Here is a 21,643-nt window from a genome sequence, read left to right as displayed (position 1 = left end):
ACATATCTGCTGACGGAAACTTCATTTATTCCATGGAAATGACAAGAACAGCTTTCTTTTAATAAAATAAACAGATTTGTTTAGTATAAGCGACTTGGCGTAAAAGCAAACCATAGAGGGTAAAGTGGTAAAAACTCCCTAAACTATCTTCTCATGTCTTATGAGCGATGACTTATGGAAGACATTTAGCATGAAGTTTGCAATGGATATATATGAATACATATATACAACTTTGGAGCTGCAGTGTTTCATACAGGGCTAGTATCATTGTATGTTTTTCTACTTATTATATATATGCATTGCAGGGTATCAAATTTACTGGTTGAACAAAATACACTTGGAAGTGCTGCATACAGATCAGTAAATGAGTGGCTAGAGGCCATAAAGATGGGAAGGTACGCTGATACATTTGTGGAGAATGGATACACTTCAATGGATGCAGTAACCCAAATGACTTTGGAGTAAGTAACAAGGTGATTCAATGTATTCTTAGTTGTAGTTGTCTTAATTCCACTTAAAACTTCATGCTGAATATTTTTCATCTAAATCTAGCAGGGATTTAGATGTTCCTAAGTCCCACTTGTAGTGGAACCATACCATTAAAGGGGCACTCTGCCAAAAAGAAAATAGATTTCAAATCTGGTCTGAGAAAGTTATACAAATTTGTAAATTATTTCCATTGAAAAATCTCAAGTCTTGCAATACTTATCAGCTGCTGTATGTCCTACAGGAAGTGGTGTATTCTTTCCAGCCTGACACACTGCTCTCTACTGCCACCTCTGCATTAGCAAATCCCCAAAGCAAACCTATCCTTCTTTATACAACTCCTATCACAGACAGGTGGCAGCTGGCAGCACTATTTCAGGCTTGAAAGAATACGCCACCATAAGTACGTGAATAATTGATATTTTATAGAAGTCATAACTTTCTGACACCAGTTTATACGAAAATATATACTTTTTGACCTGAGAACCTCTTTAAAGTTCCACTTCCAAAATGGGCCCACTGAGTGTTTTGTCAACCGGGCTCGGCCAAAGGGCTCCTTTGTGCCACTTGTACCCTGCAAGTGAAGAGATTCCAAAAATGGACCCACCCCTGATGCTGTCAGTTGAGTATCTCAGAATTACCTCACTGGTAAATTTTGATTTCCAGTTGGTCAAGAGGCAGAGCATCTCATATAACATGATATCTCTGAAAGACCTGAGGATCCAGTACGCTTCTATCACAAGTTAAACACCTAACAAATTGATAGTCAGTTTTGTATTCTGAATAGTGTTGAATGTAGAGGCCAGGTTTGGAGAACATTGCCAAACCCAAACAGTTCAGGCTCTCCGCTCAACACTAATTCTGATATCCCCAATAAATATAAGTATATAGCTCAATATACTGCATGTAAGACAATGTTTTGACCACACTACAACAACAACCACCTATCCAGTTGTTTTCAATGTTTAACTCTAAACCAAGAAAGGGTAATGGTATGTCCGCACTACAGAATTCCAGCGGATCATCCACTGCGGATGCTGCAGCCGTCCCCACTCAGCGGCCGTACACATCTCCACTGGTCCCATAGGCTTCATTCTATGGTTTGCCAGATTCCGCCATCCACCCAAAAAATTAACGCACTCGGGCGTACAGCGGAATCTGGCAAACTATAAAGATGCGTGTGGCTGACAGCAGCCGCAAGCGGAGATTAGCTGCGGAATCCGCGGTGGGTGATCCACCAGGAATCAGTAGTGTGGACATGCCCTTACTGCTGATTGGTTTCTTGCCAATTTTATCTCATTACAGACTAAAATAATTGTCATTTCTCCTCAGATCACATCCAAGGTTTAACATCATTGCTTTTTATTTTGCTCATAAACAAATTTTATGGCTTAGTTAATCAAACCTTAGTCATGTTTGAACAATGTAATGCCTATGTATATAATCAGATTGACAATTTAGATTTTGAAATATTCAGGATATCAATTGGCTTTGTTTATATATATATATATATATATATATATATATATATATATATAGTATATTGCTTGGACATGTTTGGTAAAGTTTGACTTCTGGGTCTCCAATGATCATGAGAGTATTACTGAGATTTCTCCTCTTTTCAAATTTATTCCTGGCTTTGGCTTCAATAATCTGTCAGATAAATCCTTCTGTGTAAAGGCACTCTAAGGCTGTGTTCACACAACATTTTTTCAGCTCTGTTTAAGATAATTTCCGTTATTTTGAGTCTAAAATAACAGACGTCATTTAGCTGTCTGGGCTCCCCTTTGTGCAATGACTGGTGTTTGCACATTATTCTAGTTTGGGATTACTAATTGGACTTTGGATGCGGCTTAATTGAAAAGTCCATTGAATTTAAAAGTAAAACAGGAAAAAGAACGGTGACAAAAGAAAAACTGTGTGAACAACTAATAAAAAACATCCACTGTTTGCAAAAGACGTCCAAAAAAAAATGATCTTGTTCCGTTATTCAATGCATTGTGCGCATTAGACGTCCGTCTTCCCATTGACTTTAATGCATTGCTATTGCAGTCAGTTAAATTGCTGCAAAAACTGAAGTTTTTTTAAATATTAAATTTGGACGCCTTTTCTTTATTTTTGACGTAGTGTGAACATAACCTAAGGGTGGTATTGCGTGGGACGATTTTCCTTCTAAAAGTTTTAAGATCGTTTGGATTTGAACGATAATCTTTTTGTGTAGTAGCAGGCATTGAGGAGTGATCCCTGTGTCTTCACCCGGCCAGGGTCTGCGCCGTATATGGGGTTAATCTCTGCTCGGCATTCGATTGCTTCAGGCAGCAGCAGCCGGAAGCAATCGAGTGCCTATCTCATCGATCTATGCTGTATATCTATTCAGCATAGATCGTAATGAGAGATCAGTGTGAATATACTAGAAGTCCCCCAGGGGGGCTTCTAGTATATGTGTAAAAGTGAAAAAAAAAAGTGTCATTAATAATAAAAAGCAGTGTACTTTATGAAAAAATTCAGCCTGTCATTGCAAAGTACAATTAGCGATGCAAAAAATAAGGGCTCATGTGGGTTTCTAGGTGAAAAAATGCAAGTGCTATGGCCTTTTGAGCACAAGGAGGTAAAAACAAAAACGTAAAAATTGAAATTGGCCTCTAAGGGTTAAGATCGTTTGTCATAGCGGTTATTTGAGATCGTTTATCATTAATTGTTAATTGCCAAAAAATGGTCAAGTGTAATAACACCCCATGGCTATGGTCACACAATGTCAAAAATAGACAAAAGGTGGACGCTTTTGCAATTTAAAAAAACGTCCGTTATTGCCGTCATTTAACTGACTGCAATACACTGCATTGCAGTCGATGGGAAGACAGGCGTCCAATGCACACATTGTATTGAATAACGGACATTATCGCCACAGACGTCAAAATAATGATCATTAGCCACACCCAAAGGCCAATTAGTAACCCAAACTAGAATAATGTGCAAACACCAGTCACTAAAGAGAAGGCTAGACAGCTAAATTACGTCCGTTATTTTAGACTCAAAATGACCGAAGTTATTTTAAACGGAGCTGAAAAAACGTTGTGTGAACATAGCCTAAGACTGCACAATATTTACTTGTGTATACTGTGTTGCTGGTGGGGAATGATTCTACTTTCTCAGCTAGTAAGTGCCCTCCCTGTGTTTTTCTCTTTAGAGATCTGAGGAGATTCGGAGTGACTCTGGCTGGTCATCAGAAGAAGATAATGAATAGCATCCAAGAAATGAGAGCCCAGTTATTGAACGGAATGGTGCCGTTGTAATTGTGCCATTCAACAACCAAGCAAGTCTGCACTTTGTAACCTGCCCAGTGATTTATAGACATAGAGAAACCTGAAATGAAAAAGGGAAGTATACTGCTATAGAAAACGGAAAACCACACAATGAACATACAGCAGATGATTCAAAAATCAGTATTTGACTCAAACTTCAATTTATTTTTTATTCTGTTTGTGTCTTCGTTCGTCATAAGTAATTGCAACTTGCATGGGACCTGGAGCTGGATATAGAGGTATAAAGTAAGGTTAGCCTGTTCTTTGGCTTCTGTAACGAAGGACTTCCCATGATGCTTTGTACATGAATTGTATATAGCATCTTGATAGTGCTTTTATTGTAGCAGCACGCTAAATACTTCCAAGGACTTACTTGAATGGATCATTTAAAATGTTTTTGTAGCCCTGTATGGCCTAGAAGAAAAGCTGCAGTTTACTGACGTTTACTAAGTCTCCATTGTCTACAAAGTTGTATTGAAGAGCAATATGTCTAGAGTTCCTTGATAGATATCTTTTTTTTTTTTTTGTAAAGTAAAAGAAAATGCTGTTACACAGCATTAAATGGAAGCGTATGTACAAACAAATTGCTTGATCAACTGCAAATACAATATATTTATTTTTTTGTGTTCTGAGTTTTCCTATTAGTTTGCTCTCCGGTAAGGTAAAATGCATTAAATAATGACTATGTAAATATTGTACAGTTTGCTACACTCCCAGGTACATTTATGTGCTGCCACTTATGTCCGTGTGTTTGGTATTCTTTTCCTATGACACTCATGATGAGTTTCGAGAAATTATAAACAAAGTAATTTAAAAAGATATTAAAATATCTTTTCTGCAACTGTCAGCGAAATACTCTTCTGTCCAAGGCCGCTGTGCTTTATTCATAAAAAAAAAATATATATATATAACAACAACAGGGTATATGTATAAAGAAAAATGAAAAGAAAAAAAACAAAAAACATTTAAATATCCATTTTGTGTTTTTTTTTTCTTCCTGTTTTTAAAGAATGAAACATTACATATTGATAAATTGGACTTGTGTAGTGAAATTGTTTCTGGGGAAGGAGGAAGTGGATTTCCTTGACAACCAATAGGAACCCTTGTGAAATTTTCTGCAAAACGTTTTGGTTTTTGAGTTTGGTTATTGTGGGAAACAAGGATACTTCTTTCCCTAGTTTTGATATGTGAGACTCAAACTTTTTGTAACCAAACAAGGCTTTAGAGCAGGGGTGTACAACCCGTGCCCCCCTCCCCAGACTGCATGTGTCCCCACAGTGCCCAACCTGCTGAGCAGAGACACAACTGATCACACAGAGATTGGGCAGGCCATTTATGAAATGCTTGGTCCCTACAGGGAAATAGCTGAATTACAGCGGCGCAGTCAACCCACTTGATTTCCAGCAATTTTTTTTGTAGAATCATTTAGGTGAACGGAAACCTGTTCCATCAGTCTCCTTTTACAGCCAGCAAAATGCTGGAGTCTTCAGTAATTACTGCAGATTAAACCCCTCTATTTCTCTAGGCTACCAGGGATTCAAGTAGTAACATTTTATTGTACCCTAGACCACCAGGGATAACACTTTGGATATTAACCACTTCTTTGCCCCCGATCATCAGGGACACTTGCCTTAACCTCCTTGCGGTCTCATAATATTAAGCCTAGACCTTCAGAGTTATTAAGTTTACTTCTTTAGACTACGAGGGATACCAACATTAACTTACCAGTTGCACTGAGCCCATCATTTATATTGACCTAGACTGTAAGAAATACTGACAATAACCCCCTACTATTTAAGACCACCCAGGAACCCTGCAGTTACCCCTTCCTGTTTTATACCAGCAGGGAAAGAGTTGCAAACAATAACCCTTTCCTTGCTCTAGACCCTGATGACGTTACTACAAACCCATTAACAATTCTGGATAATTATGGTTTATCGTTAGAGTTATATAACCAGCAGTGCCAGAGGTTAGTATTTGTTTAAATCCTTTTGCCAGCAACGTCCCCCTATTGTTGCCAGTGGCCACGAAACACCCCACATGAAGATAGCCTTAACAGTGTTAACATAGTGCTACCTATTATCAAAGTGCCCACATTTATAAAGCCAGGCACAACAAAAGTAATGGTTGTGCATCCCTGCTTTGTTGTCTTGTTGTTTATATTGCATATATTACATATCTAATAGTAAAACATCAGGTAATAGTTGCTGATTTAAAAAATGCCATTAGCTTTGAGTGGAATCTCTAAGGCCTTTGCCTGAAGCATCTCTACAGATCTAATGTCAGTCTTCATCCAGTTGTGTATGTGTGGGTTTACCCATTGTAAGCTTCTCCTTCTGTTTTCAGCTGACATTTTTGATTGTAAATATCGCACCAATGATCTTCGAAAAGATCACTTTTACATTATTACATGATCTCATGCAAATAACAACTAAAGCAAAGAACAACTTGTGCTTCCATAGAAATTCAGAAATGATAACAATACATATGGGTTGGACATGAGGTCAGGAAATATTGTCAAATGTACTTACCTTTTAGTGCCACAGTATGATCTCCTTCACAAAGAATCTCCATAACTCTAGTAGGTTGGTATGGCATCAACCCACTCAAATAAAAATCCACTCACTAAAACAACTCTATTAAAAATGCCCCATTTGCATTACAAAACAACCTGAACTACTTCTCTGAAAAATAAGGTCTTATAAAAAAAAAATTCTCCAAAAAATGGACTAGGGCTTATTTTTTTCCAAGAACGACACTTACCCATTATGCTTGATTCCTTTCTTGTACTTGACAAAGTAGTTTTTTCTTTTTTAACTGGGGGTAAAACTGTACCATTACCTATACAGTATACCAGTTAGAGATAAGCAGATCTATTCATAGATTTTTTCAGAACTTGGGTCCCAGGAGTCAGAGGGGAGGGGGGGGGGGGACTCTGGAGCTGGACTTGGAAGCGGGTGATGGGATTTTGCCCTGTCATGGTGGGAGGTAGTGGGGCACTTGTCCAGGACAGTATGCCTATTCACCGTCTCCGTGATATCATATGGCATAACCTAGTGCTGGAGGTGCTGACTGTAATTAGAGATTATTGTTGGAGTAGGGCTTATTTTTCAAGCCCACTCCAAAAACCCTGCAAAAACAAGCTAGTGCTTATTTTTTGAGAAACAGGATATTATTGATAGCTAAAACATATTAGCTAGAGTACCTCAACAATTATAGATAGAAGAATGGACTGCATGTTCTAGTCAGTCCATTCTATATTACTTTTAATCTGAAACTGTCAAAAAGAGTAGAATTAAAATGAATGTTCTTACATTAAGTTTCCATTGGTTTGACTTCCACAAACAGACATTAATAGAGTATCTTAATGATATGCCAAAATGTGTTTTTGGGGAAACCACATTAAATGGCTTATCTGGTTTTATAAGTAGGGAATGAGGAGGAAAAACATTTTCTCACCCTTCAGCTTGCTCTCACCCCAGTAGCCTTAGAAGTGCTACAAGTGCTGCTATGATGTCCTTATATTGAGCATTAGAGATTAGCACAGCTTGCGCATACCTCAGTCTGATTGTTCTGCATTTGATTACCAGTTGCTGAAGAAGTTGGATGCAGCCCTAAGGTTGTCTATAAAACATGGTTATGGTCGTAAGCTGTAACCTAGCAATGTTTTCCCAGACCTAGAGCTGCATCCAACTTCCTCAGCCAAATGCTAAACAAACGGACACAAACATACTCGAGTTGCGCTCATCTCTGTTGGCATATGATGACCTCAATCACTGATCACAGCAGTCTCTTACTACATGTACATCACATGTTCAGTGCATGGGGACATTATATTAAAACTTGGGGAAAAAGTGGGAAAAACTGATGCTGAGGGGTGAGTACAGTTTTTTTTTCACACCATGACTCCCCTTCTTCCAGTATATGTTTGTATTGTTAAGCACATGAAAAAAAATATTTTATAGTATATACAGATAATATACATTCTTTAGAATTTAGAATGTAAAAATAGGTGTTCCTTTAGTTAGAAAAGGTACCCTTATTCTTAAGCCCAGAATTTTTAACAACAAAGCTGCAGTGTTGACCTTCTAATGATCCAAATGACATTTTTTGTAGATTCTCATTTAATAATAGTTTCCATATTCAGTATAAGGCTATGTTCACACTACGTAAAAGTACAGCCGTTGTTGCCATTGGCAATAATGGCCGTACTTTTCACGTTGTGGAACATAGCCTATTCTGCTATGGGATCCCGGCCGGAGCGTATACACATCGTATATGCTCCGGCCGGGAACCCGTGCGGCGTCGCAAATAACTGACATGTCAGTTTTCTGCGGCCGCAATTCAACGAGCGGCCGCTTCACTGTGTGCTATGGGAGGTTCTGATGCGGGAGCGCATCAGAACCCTCCGACCGGAAAGACCATCGGGTCGATACTTAAGTACCGGCCGGGATGATCCGGGCAGAGACCGGCCGTTCGGTGACGGACGGTCTCTTACTGTGTGTAAACATAGCCTAAGCTAATGTTCACTTGATAAACCTATGACTACAAGGTGGACTTATGGAAGCAGTGATAGACCATTCAGCCAATCACTGACTGTAGTGGTGCCCCGCCTTGAGAGCCATCACTACCGAGGAGAGTCGGTTTTGAAAGTAGTAGCGACCTGCAGGGAATGAAAATCATCTTGAGAGAACCCTAAGATAGTTAGTTAGAGGAGTATGCTTTTTTTATGCCAGCCCCAGCACAATATATAAAAATCCTGTATCCAGAATACCTCGTAAGCCAATTAGTTTAAAACCTGACTTAAAGCTCTTTTTCTCAATGATTGAGAAATGAACAAGAAATTAACAGAATCCTCAAGATCCAAATGTGGTTAAACAATAACTAGGTAAGCATAGTCGAATGTCAGGACCTGTCGCTGATCTACTTTTTTTAATGCTATATTCCCACTTTGGGAACATATCAGGGAAAAGCTGCCCTCTCATAATATCATGAACATTATTAGTGGCTGTCTATATTACAAGATGGCCGCCTTCCCCCGATACATTCCCGAAGTGGGAACATAACCTTAAGTTACATGGAGGTGTTAATTTTGTATCAGTTTAAAAATGATGATGTTGGGAGGTTTTAAAGTGTACCTGACATTATAAAAAAAAAACTTTTGACATATCACAGAGTCATGATAAAAGTTTTGATTAAACCAGATATGAGAGTTCGGACCGGTACCGATTGGGAGAATGAACAGAGAGAGGACCGCCCTGCAGCACGCTCTGTGTGAGAAGAAAAAGAGTCAGGCTCCATAGACGTACACTAGGAGCCTGACTAATCATGTGACACATTCTCTTGATTGGTACAGGTCTGAACACTCAGATCCAGACCCATCAAAACTTTTGACGTTGTGACATGTCAAATTTTTTTGAAATGACAGGTGCACTTTTAACCAACTTACCTGATAGTAATCTACTAAAAAGAAAAGAAAGAAAATATGTATATAAACATTAAGCTATATTACTACAATTGCAGTGTTTCCTTAGATCTAATATTTCGTGATAGTCCTTTATATGAAAACAATGCACAATAGATGAATGTACAATGAAAAGCTATCAACATACTCCCTACTTCCTATTTATACAGACTTTATCTGAATACATAAATTCTTATTGCATTACAAATAGCTTTCATGGCCTATGATGTATAATTCTAATCTAAGCATTTTGACTACCATCTCATATTTATTTTTTTACAGATTTATATTTTCAACCAGACATGCCTTATATTCATGTTGCAGTACAATTAAAAGTGAATATGGCAAGTACTTTTTTAGAGTTATCATTTCAGTCCTTTCTACTTCATGTAGCAAAATCCTGAAATGAATCTGCATTTAATTATACATACTCACTATTAGCGATACATCTACCCTATACTGTCATGTGTGTCTGTTTTTGAACTGCCCCCCTTTTTATGCTGTATTTCTAGCTTATTTTCAGTGCTTTCCTATTTTTCAGTTAAAGAAGACCTGTTGCGATTTTTCTTTTAAGAAATCAACAAGGGTTGTGATCGCAAGCAGTTTTGCAATTTATTTTATTTTTTAAAAATTTTCAGTGTTTAAATCAATGTTATACATATGGCCAAACTGTGGTCCATGCTCCATGACAATATTTGGCCTTTTCTCTGTTAACAAAAAGAGACCCAACACAGGAAGTCCCAGTCAGTTGCACGCTCACACAAGGAAAGACACCTGTTCATCAGGGCAATTAAATTAGGCTAATTATATTATTATTTTTGCTAACTATATTATTACCTCTGCAGCTTACTTGTAGACAATGCTCTTTGTTATGTAACAATTCAGCCAGTATAATGTCCTTGTGTGGTTACAGAGGTTTTGGTGCTGTGTGACAGGAGAGCTGACCATACAATGCAAGCCCCCCACAAGATTCTCTGTACACACATGCGCAGTAAAGAAAGACACCTAGTGGCCATATGTGTAATGTTTATTTCAACATAGAAAATGTAAAAAAAAAGTAAGAGAGTATATTGCAAAACTGCTTGTGATCCCAGCCTCTGTTGATTTAAAAAAAAAAAAAAAAAATCACTATAGTGACTTTTTTAATGTTTATAAAAAAACAACTTGAAAATAATCAACAGTACACAGTTGATGGATTTTTTTTAGTAACTATATTTTGTTGTTTTAGAATATCCTACTGTGAATGAACCTGAAAGTAGTACATGGCCCTAAACATCCCAAGCAGCTCTGGTTGTTAATGTGTATATGTTTAGTAGATTATTTAGCTGATCATATTAGTTTCGTTTGTTGAGTTGTTGGGAGTAGTAAGGTCCCCAACATATAATTAGAATAAAAGGAAGGCCACATTATTGGTTTATTGACAGCTTTCAGGAAGCAAAAATTATGTTTTTGTTTTTTTTCTACAGAGCAAAGAATAAAAAGTAGCAGAATAATAAATATATCAAAAACGTAAGGAAAATATGCACTGTGAAACTTTTGTGAAAATAATGGACACACCTAACAGGGAAGGGGAGGAAAAAAAGGCTTTGCTGATATTTAAGCACTTCACATCTTTTAAACCAAAACAGTTGAGTCACATTATTATGACCACCGGATGTTATCCAGTAGTGACCTTGGGCAGTGGAGACAGCAGCTAGATGGGCTGGGAGTGACCTATTAGGGTCCTGGTGGTTGGTCACAGGTATCTGGAGCCATGTTGACTGCAGTGCATCTCACATCTGCCGGAGGGTGCTTGGGGGAGGATCCATAGAGCGAACAAAGCGATCAAGGCAGTGGCACAGATGCTTAATTGTTTTTAAATCTGAGGAATTAGGGGGCCAGGTTGGTACTTGGAAATCTTATCCATGCTTTTCCATCCAGGGTTAGACATTTCTAGCAGTGTGGCAGTGTGCAATGTCTTACTACAAGATCCCATCTGCCCAAGGGAAGATAATTAGAATGTTTGGGTGTACTGTATGTGATCTTCAAGGATGGATTCATGCTGAAGTTGTGTCTTCCACATTCCACTCGAAAACATTCCCAGACCATAATGCTGCAACCACCAGCTTGTGTTCTCTAAACAATGATTGCGGGGTGTTTTTTCTCTGATGTTTTCCCCTGAGACACCAACATCCGTTTTGTGAAGACGTAAACATTACTCATCAGAGAATGCAACTCTTTACCAATAGAGATGAGCGAACCAGGTTTGGGTTCAAGTCCATCCGAACCCGAACGTTCGGTATTTGATTAGCTGGAGCTGCTGAAGTTGGATAAAGCTCTAAGGTTGTCTGGAAAACATGGATACAGCCAATGACTATATCCATGCTTTCCACATAGCCTTAGGGCTTTATCCAACTTCAGCAGCCCCCGCTATGCCGAAAGTTCGGGTTCGGATTGACTCGAGCATGCTCGAGGTTCGCTCATCTCTATTTATCAACCATCGGAGGTGGAAAACCTAGTTCTGATACTGTGGAAAAAATTGAAGCCTTTTCTGGTGATACAACTTTGTATGGTGCAGTGACCCTCCATCCGCTTTTGGAGCCTCATAGGAAGAAGGGTTTACTACATTGTTATTTAAGACACATGTCTGGTAGCCCCCTGATTCATTGGGGTGGTTGGCTGCTTCAATATAATGTTTTGGTCCACTCTTGTGTAGCCAATGTTTAAGTCTCACATCAATGGTACATGGTGCTCCACAGTTTCCACATTACTTTTGTCCTCTCACGTCACACGGCTTATATAAGCATCAAGCCAGCTCACCACACATGACTTCCTTCATGAGCTAATGTCAAAAGTAGAAAGTGGTCATAATAATGTGACGTGACTGTCTTTATGAGCCCATGTTTAGGTAAGAGTACGGATACTGCCAAATTTTAGTGTTTGAGTTACCAATACTCTGTGATACAGTCATTGGGGTCTACATGTTATACATATAGTAAAGATGCTTAAATATGGCATTTTCTCTGCCTCGTGAAGCCAAATTCTGTTATATCAAAGCTTCTGACATGACACTATGACATGAAGTCTGAAGGTTGTAAAATGGACAGGTATCACAGTAAACACAGATGAGAAGTAAATACCATTCATAAGTCATTCTCATTGACAATTGTCTCTACACACCTAACGACAGGATCAGATCCCACCTAAACAAAAGATGATTTTTGGATAAATTTTACTGACAAACAATTTTGTTTTTACATGATCAAAAGCGTGAAAAATAATATACATTCTAGAAATTGCTGAAACTTCCCCAAAGTTTGGGTTAACATGAACCCAAACAATTGACATTTGAATCCTGCTGCCTGGTGAAGGTGGATGCAGCCCAAGCGTAAGTTAAATCATCTCTAATAAATTCCAAGGAAGACAGATTAATCTGTATAAAATGACAGCGTTAAAGACGTACATACTTCCCCACCAGATCCTAGAATTCTAGAAGGGTGTTGGGGCAAATTCTAACAGTTTATGGTTTTAATTTTTTTTCATTCAACTTTGTCATAAGTAAGTACATAAGCAAATAGTGTGCCACGTCCCTTGGATTGCATCATGGGTAATATTGTTTAGATATGCTTGTCTTGTCAAGAATCGCTTTAGCAATATACACACAATGTTATGGATGTGATATGCGTTCATGTCAATGAAATGATGCTGTCATGGTGCTGAAGAATAAACGGGTTATTAATATACATTACTGTCCAGGTATTGTGCTCTCTTGAATGATCCGCATGTGAAAAACTAATTAAAATTTAAAAATGAATGGATTAAAACAACAAATATGCATATAGTATTACATTTTGAGGTCCATACTACACTGTATACGTATTTTGAAGTTCATTCATCCCATACAACTGTATATTTGTACAATGAGGTTAATTTGCTTTATACTAAAATGGAGTTGTTTGTTTTTTTAAAGGAATACCTATTTAGGATCAACTGGTGTCATAAAATTATATAGATTTGTATTTACTTCTATTTAACAATCTCCAGTCTTGCAGTACTTATCAGCTGCTGTATGTGCTGCAGGAAGTGGTGCATTTTCCCCAGTCTGACACTATCTGCTGCCACCTCTGTCCATGTCAGGTACTGTCTAGAGCAGTAGAAAATATCCATAGAAAATCTCTCCTGCTTTGGAAAGACTGGAAAGAATACACCACTTCCTACAGGACATACAGCAGCCGATAAGTACTGGAATTGAGATTTTAAAAAAAAATATATAAGTAAGTTAGAAATCTGTATAACTTTCTGACAACAGTTGATTTGAAAGAAATTTTGTCTGGTTCCCTCAAGTTAACCCACGCCATGCTACAATGTACTATGTATGGTATGATTCAGATTACAATGTACGCTAATACGGGGCTTATTCAATCCATACTACTATGTATATGGATATTCATTTATATTAACATAACAGTATTTAGTATTAAAATAAATCCTTTAATGTTACAATATATGTTCTCTTGAACCCATCAACAATGTAACATATGCTTTCCATACTCATTTATCTGTCGGAGATTTCACCATCTTATTGTAATGGTTGTCCAGTTCCGAATGGACGTATGTTTGCTTAGAGTGTTAATACATTTGTCCATACTGATGTCAAGTATCCTCTGGTGCTGTATGTGGTGTCTATATTGTTTGCTCTTACATTTATGCATTGGTTTACACATAAGATAACCTGCTTGCTATGAAAGTTGTATTTCTTAGGCTACAACCACACAATGTCATTTTTGGCCGTTTAGTGGCTGTTTTTTGAATGGACATCATTTTCCAAATAATGGCTGTTGTTTTTTTTAGACGTGAAATGAAGGTCGTCCAAAAAAAAAAGTCAGTCAAATGGGCAAAAATAACATTGTGTGGTCGTAGCCTCATTTTTTTTTTTTTTATTTTATTTAATTCTTCAACTGTTGAGGCTGTGTCAACACATGAAGTTTTTGTGGCAAATGTGGTAAAATAACACAATTTTTGCCACGATTTTTCCAAAATTGCAACAATTTGGCTATTTTGCCTCAGTTGGGCAATTCATAGCAAAATAGCTTGGAAATTGCAGCATAAAAGACATCAACAAATAAAAGCCATGTATGAACACAGCCTTATCAATGGATGCTATGATTAGAATATAACATAATGTATTTAACCTTCTTCAATAAAAACATCAAATTACGGCCATGCTCGGCACCACAATATATTCTATGTTATCCGTACACCATTGAAATATTTGGGAGTAAAGCAGAACCAACATCTTCTCATTTGTGAACAAGGCTGTATCTCTTTAACACCATACTGTACCTCTGGATGAAGTGCTGACTGTCACCATCCGGCATATGTAGATTAGCATTGCTGTGATTATCCCCTCCAAGTTTCCCTCTGCTGACGCTCTATGTGCATTTTGGTTGTGTACATTTTTTTTGTAGTGTAAGATACAAAATTTTATATTTTTACAAAAAATAAAACTTTCAATAACAGACCATGCTGATGTGTCATTGTTCTTGTTATAATAATCCTATAGAAAAAATGTAATAATAATCATAATAATAATATCATTACTATTATGTTGTTATTAAATAACAGTTACTCATTAGGTATTAGGACAGAGGTAAGTGATAGTTACCTCAAAGGGGTTATCCAGCACTACAAAACCATGGCCACTTTTCCCCCTCTCTTGTCTCCAGGTCAGGTTTGGTTTGCAATTAAAGGACAAGTGTCATGAAATTTTTTTCCCAGTAATTGAAGCACATTACAAAGTTATATAACTCTGTAATATGCCTCAATCACCTATCTGCCTCCCTTTCCTGTCTTTTCCCCCCTCCACCCTCCACAAGGAAGTGTCCTAACTCACACGGACCTAATTACTGTCGTCACCGTCACCAGGCAGCTCCTTCTTGTGAGGATGAGTCGTCAGCAGGAGGGCTGCTCTAGGTCCTGTTACAGCAGCCCCCCCTCCCCAGTCCAAGTGATGGCTTGCAGTTGTTCAGCCAATGGGAGCTGAGCAAGCTGAGTAGGCAGGGGAGGGGGGGGGGGGCTGCTGTAACAGGAGAAGGACCTGAGAGAAGAGCTTGGTGACGGTGACGACAGTAATCAGGTCTGTGTGAGTTAGGACACTTCCTGGTGGGGGGTGGAGGGGGAAAAGACAGGGAAGGGAGGCAGATAGGTGATTGAAGCATATTACAGAGTTATATAACTTTGTAATGTGCTTCAATTACTGGGAAAAAGTTTTTCATGGCACTTGTCCTTTAAGCTCCATTTGCTTCAATGGAACTGAGTTTTAAACCCCACCCAATCTGGAGACAAGAGAGAGGGAAAAGTGGCTATGGTTTTGTAGTGCTGGATAACCCCTTTAAGGCTTTGTTCACACTGCATATATTTTCGTATAGTCAGTGTCAGTGTCAGTGCATACTGTGAAGCAAGCGGCTCCGGTCGCACGCTTCATAGTGTGCAGTGGTGGGTTCTGATGTCAGCGCACATGGATGCGCGCGCATCTGAACTAAGTGGCGCTAAAGATCATCCGGCTGTACTGCAGTACCAGCCAGGATGATCTTTTCAGAGACCGGCCGTTCCGTGATCCAGTCAGGTCACGGAATGGCCGATCTCATACGTTGTGTGAACATAGCCTAAGGGTGCTTTCACACATGCAGGATCCACAGCATAAAATCCGTTGCGATACGGTGTTTGTGAAGCTAACCTCTAACACATTACTAGAGATGAGCACAACTAAAGCATGTTTGGGTTTGTCCAAACTCTAGCGTGTGGCATTTGAATAACAGTGACAGAAGTTGGATGCAGCCCTTAGGAATCCCAGAAAACATGAATGCAGTGCTGTGTTTGTATTATGCAGGACTTCATTGGCCTATATCGAGCCATTGCAGCCACCGCTATGCAAATGCTATAAGCTCGGGTTCAGACGGACCCAAACATGCTCGAGTTGAGTTAATATCTTCACATCACCACGCTTCCACCATTGCACTTTTCTTCATAAAGTAAAGTATAATAATAAAAAAAGAAAATAAGGATGTGTATAAAATTAAACATAAAAACCTCATGATAGACATATTGTATAAATTGTCATGCCATTATGCATATCATATTCGCTGGGGCTGTATCAAATAACGCTTGTCTCCACGTTATTTACTAGGTCAGGTTCATTTACTGTAGGGATCAATGAGGATGGCGGAAGGGGGATGCAAACAGTAAACAGGGAAAACAAACAGCAGAAAGCAAATTAGTTTTATAATTATATGGTTCTGGTTAACAACAGGAACTTTATTCAGAATTTTGCTATGAGGCTACGTGGATACTTTTTGCATCCCTTGTCACTATATTTATCAATATTCCACTTCGACTTTCTAATTCATTGAACCTCTTTCTGGATTAAGGCTATGTTCACATTATGTAAGAGACTGGCCGTTCCGCGACCCGGCCGGTCTCAGAAAAGATCATCCCGGCCGGTACTGCAGTATCGGCCGGATGATGTTTAGCACCACAGAGTTCTGATGCAGGCGCATCCATGCACGCCTGCATCAGAACTTCCCACTGCACACTATGGAGCGAGCGGCCGGAGCCGCTTGCTCCATAGTGTGCACTGACAGGGTTTTCTGTGGCCACTATTCATTGAATAGCGGCCGCAGAAAACTGACATGCCAGTTTCTCGCAGCACTGCTAGGGATTCAGGATGGAGTGTACACAATGATGTAACGTATATTTTCGTATTAATCACAGCCGTTGTTGCAATCGGCAACAATGGCCGTAGATTTACGAAGATATACGTAGTGTGAACATAGCCTAACTCTTTATTTTATTACTGTTTACTCTTGACTTGTATTATTTTTTGCAACTTATGTTTTTGAACTAAATTCATTAGTATCTTCTTGCCTAGTCTATAATTGAATAGCGTAAGTTTTGGTATAGACACCATGTATGAGCGGAGACCATAGACGCATAAAAGATTGGAAGTAATAAAATCCACATTTTTACATGATATATACAACTCTCCAGTTACTCTCAAAACGTGTTGTTCATGTTGTTCTATAGTGGAAGCAACACTACTAATCTATGCACACTCGGCCCAGGTGTTGGTTGGTACCGTACCCTGGATGTAAGACGAGTGGAGTTGTTTGAAATGTAATTGTTAGAGATGAGCGAATACGATTAGAATATTGCGGTATTCGAAAGATTCAAATTCAATCGAGTTGTGTGACGAATACGTGGGAAACATTCTAAACCCCTCCCATTGCAGTTGGCGCTTTTTTTAATCCAATCACCATGCAGGGAGGCTGTGAGGGACCCTGGGAGTACGCACGCAGTGCGAAAACGGCGTGTACCCTCATTGGATAATTGACTTCCGCCTCTCGGCCTCTAGACCGCAGATGCGCTTTTAACCTAGCCAGGGAAAGATCTCGAAGCAGGGAGAGATAGGTTTTAGTAGCCTTTTGTTTAGGCAGGCTTACTACAGAACCCAAAAGTCCTTTTCAGGGCTATTATCAACTGAAAAAAATCATCTTTGAATCCAAAGCACTTCTCAGTGCTAAGACATAGATGGTATAACAGCATCATCATCATCATCATCATCAGCAGCAGCTGTATTCATTCCAGTACCCTGTGTGAACAAGTGACTTATAGTGTCCCTGGTGTAGCCCACTAAGGGCACGTAAATGTTATACCTATTGTGCCAGTTGCCCAGTAAAAGGCACGTGATACCTATTGTGCCAGTTGCCCAGTAAGAGACACGTGATACCTATTGTTCTAGTAGCCCAGTAAAAGGCACGTGTAGCTATTGTTCTAGTAGCCCAGTAAAAGGCACGTGTAGCTATTGTTCCAGTAGCCTAGTAAAAGGCACGTCATACATACTGTTCCAGTAACGTTCGTACAGCATGATGCGTTGCCGTAAACATTCGTAAACATTACCGTAAACATTCGTAAAGCATTCGCAAACATTTTTCATTCACAACTGCGGAGATTGGCATTATACAGCGATTTTGGAGTGTTGGGTGCGCCCAGGCATGCTCCCCCTGATGTCACAGTGTCATTCCGGAGGTGTTGGCATCGTTTAGGGAGGTTTCATGGGGGACTTGGTGACCTACAAGTGGTCGAATTTGGATTTCCAAATGGCAAGAATTTTTTTCCCATAGACTATAATGGGATCGAGTATTCGTTCGAATAGTCGAATCTCGGTGCCTATTCGATTTGGATTCTCGAAAGTCGAATATTTCACTAATTGCTCATCTCTAGTAATCGTGTATAAGATAGGTGAGTTGATCCGATTATTCCACACTTATTTCTTATCTCACAAATTCACCCAATGTCGCGTCTGACTAGTTTTCCGTAGCCCTGCATAATCCTGCGTAGTCTAGTAAAGGTTCCATCTGATTATTATGTCACCCCAGCAAAACCTAGCAAATAAGTGTACCATATTAACAGCCGATAAATAGAAAAGGTCTCAGTCTTAGTTGAATTATTACACTCACCTAGAGATGGCATAATATTGATGTAGAGATAATTCTTAGGCTTGCAGAAAATGATGTGGAACATGTATTAGTCACTTTGTAGATTGATTTGTATTTTTGTTCCAGTAATAAGTCTTTTATTCCTTTCATTTTTTTGTATGGCATTATCATTAATAGCAGACAAAACATTCTGATGAAGCTATATTCCTGATTGAGATAATCACTTTGGAACAAACAGTTTCAGCATAATAACTACTTTGTGTGTGCTGTCATTTTCCAAAGCGACTGTAGCTGGTTGCCTCAGGTATGGGCTTCCTGTTGTGATCTCATCATTTTTCTCCTTGCAAGACCCATTATTGAAATAAAAATACCAGTAGTGTTTTGTAGCTCAACATTGCTAAACATCTCTCTTAAAATGCCTTTTTATCATGTAATTGTACTTATTATTTACCAAAATTACAGAGCTGAATTTATTTTTGTCAAAACAATTCTGTAGGTCTACCTGAAGTTCTATGTTATCCCCTGAGCCATTTTTTTTAATCTTTGCCTTCAAAGAGCCATAACTTTTTATGCTTTGGTCTACCAGACCAATTGTTCTTTAAGTGATCAATGGGCAAACCTTTTACCTATCACCATGACAGCATCATGGAGAGAGGGACCTCATCCCCATGAACAGGAGACCTTAAGATAAGACAGGCTCCTCCTCTCCTGCCTCTATAGTTACCTGTCCCTGTGGGAGGTTGGGAGTAGAGAGGAGCAAGCACGCTTTATTTAGTATAGTATTCGGGCTTCTCGAACATACTCGATAGTGGAGCAAGTTCTGCATGCTGTTCAGGTGCTCCTTAACAAAAGCTTGTTGAAAGGCTGCTGAGTAGCATGATGCATTTCCACAGCCTTAAAGTGTACCTGCCACGATCGGCACTTCTGTATCAACATCGAGATCCTCGGCTAATTCAGAAGATTGGGTCTTCATGGCAATGGAGACGCAATCAGATGAAAATGCATTATAGCCTTACTGTGTCTCCGTATCCATGGAGACTCAACCTTCCAGACTACCAGGGAATCTCACTGTTGATTCTAAATGTCCGATCAGGAAACTTTCACTTTACACCAAATGGGAAGAGGGAGAGCAGGTAAAGTACTAACCACTTTGGTCTTCTGTCTTCATTGTCCGGAAAGGTAAAACCGGAAAGGTAAGTGTACTTCTTTCTTTCCACTCCCATTACCACCACCACCAACAGACCACAATCTGGGCTTCAGAGGGTTAACATAACCACCTGAGGGCCAGTCACTTTTAGATTGACCAGGTAGCCTCAGAGGACATCTGATTTATTACTTTCTTTCATTACTCAAGTCGAGCACTTGAGCTTTGGGAAATACTTGACTCAAAAAAACAAGCACTTAAGCACTTTGGTGCTAGCTCATCCCTAGTTGGGAGTATGATCCATTTAGTCCTGTAATAGTTTACTTTATATAAGAAGTTTTTGCTTTTTAGCGCTTTGTGTTTTGTGCTGGGATTCTGTATATCTCACATCTGAATAGGGGCAATGCACATAAAGCCCAAAGTAATAGGTGAGCAGCATTTCTTCTACTTTTCTCCCTTGTACCTATGGTAATACACAAGGCACCTGGGCCTATTTTCAGTATTTTTCACATTTATTGTTACAGGCAGCTTGTCTATCTTGAATATTCTCCAATTTAATATATTTTAAAAGATTTAGCTTTGGCAGATGACAGACAGTTGGTATGAGTGTCTTTGTACACCTACTTATGAGCAGTCCAGAGTTTTGTCTAGGCCTTGTGCTGGTGTGTTTCTCTAATCTGTCTAGCCTAGACAGATAAATATGTGTACCTGCCTGCCTGAAATCAAGTAAAAGCAGACTCTTCTGGAGTACCTGCATAACCTAGAACCAAGTGAGAAGGTGGAGTATACCCTTATGTGAAAGCCATGTGGATGGTGGACTGCTGCAAGATCGGTGCTCGTTTACTAAGCCTATAACATGGCTTAATCATCATGCAGCAAGGGCTGCACTGACATGGTTATTGCACTATATTTGTGAATATTCACCTATGCTGCTATTATATTAAATATATATTGTGTTGTATTTGAGAGATGGTTTTGCACTTAACACTTATTCTGCTTCCAGACACAGTATGCATCTAGGACTGCTTCCAGACAGCAATGCACCTAGGACTTCACTGCATTGAGCGCTTTCACTAGCAGCCAGCTGTCTTGTCGTTTGACTTGTCTCCCTGAGATCAGCAATCTGTTTCTCTTATGGCTCTACTAGGCATTGCTCCCACCTAGCAAGGATCCTGCTCCACACTGATGAGGGGCAACACCCCGAAACAGCTGTATGTGGATGGATACCTGGCCTTGGTTTTTCCTTTGTCATTACACTGACTTCTAGAGCCACTTAATATGGTGGTTTTGGTGATTTCCTTACAGGAGCCATCCCTTGGCAGGGTCCTTCCCGGAGGGATATTTGGCTAGTCCTGTGTTTTGAGACTGTTTGATGATGCTCCACAGGCTCTTCTGTTTCCCAGGATGCAATGCACCTAGGACTTCACTGCATTGAGCGCTTTTACTAGCAGCCGGCAGTGTTTTCGTTTGGCTGGTCTCCCTGAGATCAACGATCTGTTTCTCTTATTACAGACACAGTATTAGAAAAGACCACCTGACGTAACCTGGCAGGTGGCTCAAGCGGTTAACTTCAAACTGGAGTGCTGTGACTTTGATAGATCACAGGCGTAAAATTAGTCATTGTGCATTAGTGATTTACCGCTGTCCACAGCTCTCCTGGGTAAAGTTAATCATGTGAAGCACCTGCCAGGCTACATCAGATGACCTGTTGTAAAACTGTCTGGCAGCAGAAAAAGTGTCATTGACAATCACACTTATTCTGCTGCCAGACACG

The 21,643-nt window shown here is 39.3% G+C and overlaps 1 protein-coding gene across 1 annotated transcript in view; it reads left to right on the top strand.

The window, feature by feature from the left end:
- The window catches only part of EPHA5 (EPH receptor A5), a 178,095-nt gene extending 173,677 nt beyond the window's left edge, over positions 1 to 4,418 (top strand). The window contains exons 14-15 of the mRNA XM_069978056.1: positions 306 to 461; positions 3,674 to 4,418. Of these exons, the coding sequence (XP_069834157.1) occupies positions 306 to 461; positions 3,674 to 3,779 (262 nt within the window). The 3' untranslated portion in view covers positions 3,780 to 4,418. The remainder of the gene's footprint in view (positions 1 to 305; positions 462 to 3,673) is intronic.
- Positions 4,419 to 21,643: the final 17,225 nt, after the last annotated feature.

This window comes from Dendropsophus ebraccatus, chromosome 7 (genome assembly GCF_027789765.1).
Source record: "Dendropsophus ebraccatus isolate aDenEbr1 chromosome 7, aDenEbr1.pat, whole genome shotgun sequence".
NCBI classification, from domain to species: domain Eukaryota; kingdom Metazoa; phylum Chordata; class Amphibia; order Anura; family Hylidae; genus Dendropsophus; species Dendropsophus ebraccatus.
The sequence above is the reverse complement of the archived record's forward strand: the minus strand, read 5'-3'. Positions and strand labels throughout refer to the sequence as shown.